The sequence below is a fragment of the Scatophagus argus genome, chromosome 6 (assembly GCF_020382885.2).
Source record: "Scatophagus argus isolate fScaArg1 chromosome 6, fScaArg1.pri, whole genome shotgun sequence".
Taxonomy (NCBI): domain Eukaryota; kingdom Metazoa; phylum Chordata; class Actinopteri; family Scatophagidae; genus Scatophagus; species Scatophagus argus.
This window is the reverse complement of record NC_058498.1, coordinates 18,086,808-18,097,136: the sequence shown is the minus strand read 5'-3', so window position 1 is coordinate 18,097,136 and position 10,329 is coordinate 18,086,808. Positions and strand designations below refer to the sequence as shown.

The following is a 10,329-nucleotide window of genomic DNA, read 5'->3' as shown; positions in this document are numbered from 1 at the left end:
GATCTTTGACTGAGTTTGTGACTCAAGTTTGTCACATCACACCAGAGGCGGCAGTCAGCCAACACGGAGTCTCCGCTGTCACTTCACTCAGTGTGGACCCACTGCTCTCCCATAAAGATGTTTAGAAAGACTTACGACGACGGATAGAAGCCTCGAAAGCCTCACAAGGCAGCACAGCTTAATATGATCAATGTGATCGGGTGATATCTTGGTAAGTAGGTTTATTTTTCTTGTTTTTATTGCGTCGTTATGTCGTCACTGTAGGCTACGCAACCGCGTTTAGATCGCTTACAGTACAGCGTTACAGCTTATCTATTACAGCTTAAACTGTAAAATTGTTACTATTATTATTATTATTAATTTACTATCTTATTAATATACCTTAAATGGGACCATTTAATGGTAGCAAACAAGAAGGAAAGTCACAAGGTACTGTGTGATTTCCTAGATCTAAAATACCTCATTAACACTATTTCTCGATAACCTTTAAAGCCTCTGTGTGCACAAACGTGATCGAGCTCATCGCACTTTTCCTTGTTTTAACTAGCAGTTCCTGTGGCGATGTAAGAGACACATAAGAAGGCAGTTACTGATGACTCATGGCGTCAATGTCCCAAACATGGTCCCTCTTCACTGCTGTTACTGTGCTGGCCCTGCAGCTTTGCGCAGGTAGGCTCACACTCCTGTGTGAACACACAGCCCCATTGCTAACGTTTCAGTTGACATGTAAAGTACATTTTTATTATCTATATTTTTTTCTTCCTTTTCAATATTATGTAAGATGTATCTATCATGTCTGTAAAATTGTGGATCTATATAGGGATGATGTGCAGTTCTGAACATGTAGTCACTTTCAGTCATCATTCTCCCTTCAGGTCAGAAATCCTGTGCCATCTGGTCCACCGCTGGACCTGTGGTGCAGCGAGGCTCCAGTTTTAAGGTGTACTGCACCTTTAAGTGTAAATGCAAGGGATCCATGTACAGCGACCATCCGCCCACACTACTGAGTGACACTGAGTTTAATTTTACAACTACATATTTTAATGTGGTAAACATAACCAAGAACCGGACATACAGCTGCCAGTGTACCTGTCCTCCTGCTCTGGACCCCTGTGGACTCGACATCTCCGCTGGATGTGAGTGTGCGAGACCAACAAGCAGGACAATATCCTGCATGGTGGTTTCATACTTAAACTAGCTACAAGAGCGCCCAAAAGCTGCTTCTGCTTTCTCTTCTATACTTGGGAACTAGGGAGTACACAGTGTTCGCTCGCTGTGGGCTGAGCACAGTGAAGTGTCAACGCTATGTGCAATGAGTTGCTTTTTCTGAGCCCAGAGCTGTGGCCATTTGAGGGGAAGACACAAGTTTGTTTTGTGACACATGCAACCTGCCAGTTCTCTAATATGGGACTTACAGGCACACATTATCATCAGCGCAAATACTTCAAAATACTATTATGAAGTGAATTATGAATTGGTAACATTAGATAGCACATAATTAATTTTATGGATTACTGTTGCTCACCTTACCTGACAGATTGTTTGTTAGAACAATTAAAGTTGTCAATAATGACTAACTGGATATTCCTACAGTAATGTGTTCACGCATTACTCACTCACGCACAAGCACTGTGTTACTGAAGTTTCAGATGATTTGCAACAGAGTTGTTTAGACTGAATGTTGAGTTTATGCTCTATGCTTTGTTTTCATTCATTTCTTTGTATTCTTTGTCCTTCAGACCCACCGGATCGCCCTAAAAACATTTCATGCATCTACACGGTCAAAAATTATGAAAGTGGAGTTGTGTTCTGCACCTGGAACCAAGGACGAGACACCTATCTGAGGAACAGTTCAGTGCTGTGGTGAGTCTGAAAGGGAACTTGATGGAACTGACTGAGAAGTCAACAAAACATCCACTTTACTTGATGTTCTGCTCAACAATGTCACATTGCTTGTATCAGCTTTCAAATGAAACTTGGCTTTGTGTGTTTCAGGGTGAGAACTGTGTCTGGAAACCGCACAGCTGAACCTGTGGCATACAAAGCCTTCAATAAGGGAAGCGATTTGCCGTCAGCTACGCTAATTGTGCCCAGCTCTGTCCAGCTGATCTCTGTGTGGGTGCAAGCCCAGAACCAGCTGGGCTCCGCAGTGTCGGTCACCACCAACTACACACTCAGTGACATTGGTAAGTATGAGTTTGTGAGCTGCATGGTAACTTCTGCATGACAGTCATGAGCAATGACACTTCCTGATTGCTTGGAATGCATGAAATCCCAACATCATGACTTGAACGTTTAACTTGTTCTGCAATGAAAAATGTACTTTTTATGCTTTAAGCTTGAGGTTTATGGTAAGTGATGACTAACTCTTATGACTAGTGCTCATGCATTGGTATCCTCTTGTTTCAATAGCTGCTTTTATCGCAAAGAGAAGAAATCGTACTCTCATCTCGTGCACCGTTTGTGGCCTGTTTTGTGATAGCTGTTTATCTGTTTATCTGTTATCTGAGCAGCGATGCCAAAGACTCCTGAGCTTGACCAACCCAACTGCTCTTCCAGTGAGTGCACCATCCAAGTGAAGCAATCTGTGAGGACTCAACACCTGGAGATCCAATACAGTAGAGTAGGGGCACAGACATGGACATCTTATCCAGAATCAGTAAGAAGTCTTTTAACTGTGCCAGTTGCTCCTACAAATGAAAGGACTTCCAGTTAGATGTCACAAAAGATACTGAAGCTTACTTAAAACCTTTGTAGAGATACAGTCACTGCAAGATCTGCTGATTCAAAGCCAAAAGACAGATATGAATGTCTGGTTGATGTGCACAGAGGTGAACTCACAGTGTTGCACAAGTCTCCAAAACAAGCTGAACTGTGACCTTTTACAGCCTCTCAGTTGGTCTCACAAGCGTGATCATAAATTATACAAATCTTTGTTAAACTGTGAGTTGAGAGTGTGGATGAGTGATTTTAAATAATTGAAAATAACATGAAAAAAATACATTTATTTCTGACCTTCAGAGTGTGCAGATGAGTTCATCACAGGTCCAGTCCATATCCTATCTGGAGCCGTACGGGTTGTATCAGTTCAGAGCCAGATCCAAATTCAGCAGCGGCCTGTGGAGTGAATGGAGCACACACGTTTCCGGCTGGACACAAGAGGAGGGTAGGCAAACACAGCTGCATTAATCTGCTGCTCTGTTCAGTGAGTCTATCGTTGGATATTTATGCACTTCCTGAGTGAAAGTACCTCTCATTACTGTCTACAGGCGAACATAGCTGAGTGGAATATTTACAACAGCTTTGTGGCACTTTATCAATGTAAACTATCAGATAACACAGTAATGATGCCTTTCATTTTGGTTTTTTATGCAGTTATCAGCTCACCACTGACTGCCTTCAGGATACCTATAAGCCACTGAAACAGGCCTTACTGGGTTTTGTGTTGAGGGCAAAATCTTTTGTATGTGATGAGACACAGTGTGAACAGTGGCTTGTTCTGAACTTATATAAAACTGTGGTTAAGTCTCAAATATATCACTTAAACACACAGTGAAGAAAGGCTGAAGTAGTAAAGAAGATACTCTATCGGAAATATCACCTCATATTTGTAATACTGATGGTGTAAAGATAAACAGATCTCTGTACTGATATGCAGATGTATAGCTTATGCTATATGAATGCGCTGTGCTGTGATCACTGTAGATCAGCACTTTTCCCCGAACAGCCAGCCGTAGCAGAGGTCAGAGTAGAAATAACTGAAGAGACATTTCTGGTAACAGTCTACATTGCCTTTGTTGTATTGTACTGTACACACTAAGTACACACACCTTCTTTACTTTTCTGGATCAGTGTCGCAGTCCTCACAGGATTACTTCTTTGACCACAGCTTCACTGATTTCTGACCTTTGAAAAAGAAATTTGAAACCTGCTTGGGAAAACTAGTCTGCCACAGTTAAGAATAAGGTTTCTTTTGCATGTGAAAGTAATAACATCCTTAAATACAATTGCAGCTGTGAATGGCTGCTGGTTTGTAATCACAGCCCTTGCTTTTTGTTGTTGTTGCTGTTGTTGAAATTTGCTTTACCTTCTGAGTGTTTGTAACACCACAGACTGAGTTGCTCCATTTGTAAAAATGATAAGATTCATTTCAAAATAATTAAAGAGGTTCAACTAATTTTTATCAGAAGCTTATAAATCTCCTAACAGACTCATTTCACATTTGGAAGGGTGGTGCTAAGTAAAACGTATAGTCAACACCATAAAAGGCAGCAGTGTGGATCCATTATTATTTAACCAGCTTTTGCAGAGACATGTCATCAGTTCTAATTTGTATGTTAGCAATTCCACTAAAATTAAGAAAAGTCATGAAGTACTAAGCTGACTAAACTATATTAAGTATGTTTTTGAGTTGTTAAAAACAGCTGCAAGGTCTCCAGGACCCAAAACACAGTATGAGGGTGAAGCTGTGGTGTCCAGTATTTTCAAGTCAAAGATAAACAATAATTTTACACAGGCATTGTTATAAGATTGTTGTTATAAGATTTCTAGTTTTTTGCATTTGTGATATGGTGACCCTGAAATGTAAATCACAACAACAAATGATAAAACACAAAACAAAGGCTGCAGTTGGACAGCTAACACTAAAGTCTCAGTTTCCCAACAGCATTTGAACTCACCAACAGGAAGCGTTCTCTGCAGAGAAGTGCTTTACCATGTGACTTTAAAGTAACCTTGACAATGTAACAGCAACAAGATGTTCTTTATGATGGATGTTATCTCAATCAATCCTTTTTTATTTATTGTTATTTATTATTTAATGATTTTAAATGAGATGTGCATGAGTACATCAATTCAGACAGAGTTACTCGTTAGGCTACTGTCAGACTCTCAAAAGAACAGTGCAGACTAATGCAGTTACAAATACCTTGAAATGCAAAATCCATAAGCGTGTCTCACTGATTTAAAAAATGTTGTTTTAGCTCCTGCCAAGGAGCCAGATGTGTGGTACGCTGAACCCTCCCCTGACTTTAAATACCTAAAGGTTTATTGGAAGGTAAGTTTTATCAAAAAGTCTTTCCGCTTTGTTTTTCTTTTTTCTGGGTGAGACTTTTTCAATAGACTGCATGTGAGTGATTGTGAAGGATAACGCACCTAACACTGCTATGTATTTTCACGGGTTTGAGGGTTTTTCATCTCCATGTGTTCTCCCTCTCCCCTCTATCACTTTGCGTCTGTGTGGGCGTGTGGTGTCATAGCTATGGTAACACTTTGTGAACTTCCTGCTATGTTCTGTACAAGTTAAAGGCCAACTCTTGACCACTACTAAGGCGCAATACCGACATACCCACACACACACACACACACGCACACATGCAGCCACACACATACACTCTCACATCCCCATCCTCTACCACATAAACACACACCTACAGTCATATAATGTCACATAAAGACAGTGAGAGTTCAGTGGAACCCGACAAGCAGACGCCGCACTTTCAGTTTACAAGAAAAGAGGAGCTGAACAGAAATGATGTGTCTTCCATGCTGTTCTTGCAGTGTGTTGATTATGAAAAATCTGTTGTTGTTTTTTTTCTTCAACATAGCAAATATATGGTGAAAAACTCACCATATATTATTCACTTTTGAATTTCTCTGACTGCAGGAGATGAACATTTCCATTGCTAGGGGAAAAATCACAAACTACAAACTCAGAGTTCACAGCCAGAACTCTGGGCTGGTCTTCAGCACTAACGTAAGTGCTGATGCCAGGAATTATTCAGTCCTGTTCTGTGCCAGCTGTGAAGTGACAGTGTGGGCTTGCAACTCCAAAGGCCTTTCCCCTCCTGCCAGGATTACAACCCATCACACAAAAGGTAAAAAAAAAAAAGAAAAAAAAAAGAAGCAAACTTTGTATGAGTGAAGGCTTGTTTCTTCATGTTTGGAGGAAGTTGGTGGTGTCTGATTCTCTCTTATAGTGAAGGTTAAGCAGTTGGAGTATTCATACATGCGCCTCTCTTTTCAGCCAAGTCCCTTAAGGTTGTGAAAGAAGCTGCAGACAGCCACAGTGTCACCATCTCCTGGAGGAAGCCTGAAACTGCACCGCGACACACAGCATATGTGGTGGAGTGGTACCCGGAAGGCCACAAGCTGGAAGAGCTCAGATGGGTCAGAATGGGCAGGAATGAAAACCACGCTGTTCTCATAGGTGGGACATGTAGAGTCACAGTAAATACAGGTGAAATATCACACCTCCATAATGCTTTTTTTCCTGGTGTTTATTGTTGTATGTCATCTTTCTTTGTGCAGGTATTCAGCCATTTGAGTGCTATGAGGGAGCAGTGTATGCTGTCTATAACGACAGCTCAGTGAGTTGCACCAGATTTACAGGTATCACCACTTTGGAATCAGGTAAGACCCGAGAAGAGCTCAACAACGCTAATTCATTCAGAACAAGACTAGTAGTAAATTATTTATTAAAATTGTTTACATTACTCTTCACGGTCCATCCTCTTGAGCAGTGTTTTTGGGTTCGCAGCTCCAGCAGTTGGTCCATCAATCCAAGAGAAGGATGAGGGAAACAAAGTGGAGGTAACCTGGAGAGAGATTCCCAGGGGTCAGCGTGGGGGTTGTATCACCAGCTACACTATCTATTTAGAGAAGAACAGCGGAGACTTGCAGGCTTGTAAGAATCATTTATCTATCTCACATGTTGTTATCTTCTTGAAACATCTTAAACACGGAGGCAAATGCATGTTCTTTGTGGTTTGTACTCTCTGGATGCAGACAGCCACATGAGTAGCTGTCCTTAAAATGATGTGTGCATGTAAATGTGTGTTTCAGACTCTATAGCACCATCAGAGAGGACGCATACCATCAAAGACCTGTCTCCAGGTGCCTACAACCTGTGGATGACTGCTTCAACTGCGGAAGGAGAAAGCAAACCGGGTCAGAATGTCAAGTTCTTCATCCAGCGTGAGCAGCATTCCAAGTTTCTTGAAAGGGATAATTTGGAATATATACTGATTCACTTTTTGCTGAGAGAGAGAAGAGAAGATCAATACTTGTGAGTTCTTGCAGTCCCCAGCGGTCCAAGCCTAAAAAAATACAATAGAAATAGAAGAAACAGAAATAGATAATTTAACTGACTGCTGCCTGAAGTAGCCTCATATTTACCGGACATGTGTAACAGTGGTATCGATCTTCTCATCTGCTTCTCTGGAGTGAATGAGTGTATTTCCTAACATGTGAAGCCATACATTTAATAAAATCAATAAAATTGTTAAAGACTGTAGCTGTAGCTTAATGGGTAGGCTCACATTCAAGTTCAAGGATCAGACTACTGAAGCCTAATATTAAAAACTTCAGAATACATTTTTGCACAAAATGAGGACTGGACATTTTGTCCCCCCATCATTTACACTGAAATTACCTTAAGAAGTGATAAGGAAGGTAAACAGTGTTGTCTTTTGATAGATTATATGGCTGATGGCTGTATGTGTTTTTTAACTGTACTGTACCAGAAGAGCCAAACTTACAGTCTTACATCTCCCTGTTTCATTGTCACTGTTGCAGAGGAGACACAACTATCCCTGCTGCTCGTGTGTGCAGTCGTCTCATGTATGGTGCTGTTTCTGCTGTGTCTGTGCCAGAATTCAGCAGTAAAGCAGAGGTACGTGGATTATACATAAGGATTTATGGCTTTCTTTTGTTGTTCCTCAGCAGTTCTGCAGAATAAGAATAATTATAACAGAGAATAAAATAAAATATAAGAAGAAAAAAGAATAAAATATAACATTGGTATAAAGGTTTCTATGCCACACGGTTCAGCAGTTTTCCACATTCCCTCTCAGGTTCTTGGTGTTTCTCCAGTGCGTCATGCTCGATGATGTGCCCGATCCTGCAAACAGCAAATGGGCGAAAGAGTGTACCCAAGAGAAGGTAGTTATGTAAAAGTGGAAAATATATATACTGTGAACTGCAGCTCAGCGTTTATAGTTTAAGCCTGTATTTCCCTTCAAAACAGGGCAAGATAAAACTTCAACTGGAGTCATGTAACTCCAGTGTAACAAAGGAAGAAGAAGAACCCATCCTGGTGAATGTTGAGGAGCTACCCAAGCAGAGCAATGATGTCCGCGCACCTACAGACGTCTCCTCGCAGCAGCTCCGTCCTCAAACCTGCCTGGGTCCTCTGTCGGAGCCAGGCACGCTTCCCTACCCTCTGAGCACTTACATCAAGAGCTTCTCCCACGATTCGGACAGCTCCAACCACACGCAGACCTCTCTTGACACAACCATAGACTACATCTCAGCACACGGGCTGGGAAACATGGATGAGGAGGATCAGGAGGAGGACCGTGAAGATGAGTTTGCAGAAATTATGGGTTTCTTGCCCAGTCACCACATCATCACAGAGCCGCTGGAGTTTGGAGGGAAGCTGACTCTAGATACGGTCAAAATCGACTGCAGTGACCTCTTTCAGAACAATGTTTAAAGGAAGAAACCAAAGAAATAGGACACAATGACTGAAGTGGTGACTGCATTCTTCTCCTTCTTCTTCTTCCTTTTTTTTTTTTTTTTTTTTTTTTTTAACTGTTTCAGTATCTTTTTCTGGGTCACTGAGATGTTTATGAACTACCTCTCTGCTCGGTGAAACCAGAACTGTAACAAAATCAGCTCCCTCACTGAAGTCCTCCAGTGCTGTTACGCTGTTATGTTTGACTGAAAAGTGCTTTTGTTTTCATTTCATGCATTACCATTGTTTTCTCTTCAGCGCAGCATGGGACACACTAATACCATGACCATGACCAGCAGGAAGTAGTCTGTCAGATTATGTTGTCTCTGCTGATTTAAATGAGGCATCAGGATGCTCCCATCATCAGTGAGCTCTTTTTTCACAGCAGGCATTTTCACCTGTCACAGTCCAACAGATGCTATGCACGCTCTGTTAGGCCTCATCATTGTTGACCATCCTGTATATTCGCAGTGCCTTTAAATACACCTACACTACCTCAATCTTAGCTCATCTATGACAGGAGAAAAGTTAAATGTCTCTCAGATTTGTTAGCAGTGCGGGCAGGTACTATTGCTGTATGATGACAGATGATTTTTGTTGAATCACGATCAATCAGTATCAATACTGTATATTTTTTTAATATTTGGAAACAAGACTAACAGTCCATAGCAATGGTAGCAGCTCTGTGTCTGTACTATGACACAGTGGTACTTTGAGCTAAATTCTTACCATCTTAGTAGAGCATGTTCACATATTAGAACAAATTCGCAAATTAGCTCCCAGCACCAAGTACAGCTGATGGGAATGTTGGTTTTGTAGGTGTCATAAACAATAATAATGTGTAATTAATGTGATGATTCCAATAGATGAATACTTAAGGGACCACCAATGTTATTAGGGATAAGTGAACACACCATTATCTTTATCTGTTCAGCGTGAATGATCTGTATCTGTATCCACAGCCAGGATGAGCAGGAATTAAATTACCAATTACAAATTAAAAACTAAGTTTGATGGGTTGATCAGAAGCTGCTATATTTATTATTTATTAGAAAACTAGTCACAGACCAGCTTCAGAGATTTGGAACAAAAATTTTAATAGATACCATTTCACTGGGATGATACTTGTTCTTGTAGCAAGTACCTTATCTGTACCGGATACTCATTCCAGCAGAGCACTCGCTCAACCCTAGTCATTTATCATGCAGATAAATATTAATTGGTGTAAATTTTGCAGCAGTCCATCCAATATTTGCTAAGACACTTCACTAAAAGCAGAAAACCTGCCACCTGCTAGTGGCACCAGAGGAAAATTCAAGGTGTCACCACAACCAGAACTCATCCTTTATAGATTATGTATGCCTGCTTCGTGGCTATCCAATAATATTTGAATCGTTTTAAGGTGAAAATCTGAAACGTTTAAAAATGTGTTTGTATGGGGTTTTTCTTAGTTGCAACAGACTGGAAACTGTTTAAGACAGCTTTGCCTTTAGATCAATCTGCAAATCTCTTTGTTGTTGGTTTATCAAAAAAAATGTAATTTCTTTTAGTCCTGCAGCCCTAACGGGAGTCTGATCTCTCAGTTTTAATGTTGATGAAAATAAAGTAATTTCATCCTGAGCATGCGGGATCACTGTATCACTGACACATGTATGACATTATCTTTAATGCCTTATCTTTCTTTGTGTGGCTTTCTGGTCTCAGACAGGGCAAACTGATCACATGTTACCATATTGATCAGGGTTGAAAGCAAGTGCGACTGTGGACAAAACGGCAGGTTGCAAACTCCTAAGATGGGAGGTGACTGTTTGACT

The 10,329-nt window shown here is 40.9% G+C and overlaps 1 protein-coding gene across 2 annotated transcripts; it reads left to right on the top strand.

The window, feature by feature from the left end:
* Nucleotides 1-23: 23 nt before the first annotated feature.
* il12rb2 (interleukin 12 receptor, beta 2a) lies at nucleotides 24-10,151 on the top strand. 2 transcript variants are annotated; one of them, XM_046390567.1, is made up of 16 exons: nucleotides 24-211; nucleotides 551-669; nucleotides 876-1,136; nucleotides 1,740-1,863; nucleotides 1,996-2,186; nucleotides 2,514-2,659; nucleotides 3,022-3,166; nucleotides 4,983-5,056; nucleotides 5,666-5,876; nucleotides 6,026-6,208; nucleotides 6,310-6,411; nucleotides 6,539-6,685; nucleotides 6,844-6,975; nucleotides 7,576-7,672; nucleotides 7,854-7,941; nucleotides 8,027-10,151. In XM_046390567.1, the coding sequence occupies exons 2-16, from the start codon at nucleotides 600-602 to the stop codon at nucleotides 8,492-8,494; spliced, it is 2,439 nt and encodes an 812-aa protein (XP_046246523.1). In that variant the 5' UTR covers nucleotides 24-211; nucleotides 551-599; the 3' UTR covers nucleotides 8,495-10,151. The 2 variants fall into 2 exon arrangements, with proteins under 2 accessions (XP_046246523.1, XP_046246522.1); XM_046390566.1 differs by having other exon boundaries at nucleotides 25-211; nucleotides 548-669.
* The last annotated feature ends 178 nt before the right edge of the window (nucleotides 10,152-10,329 follow it).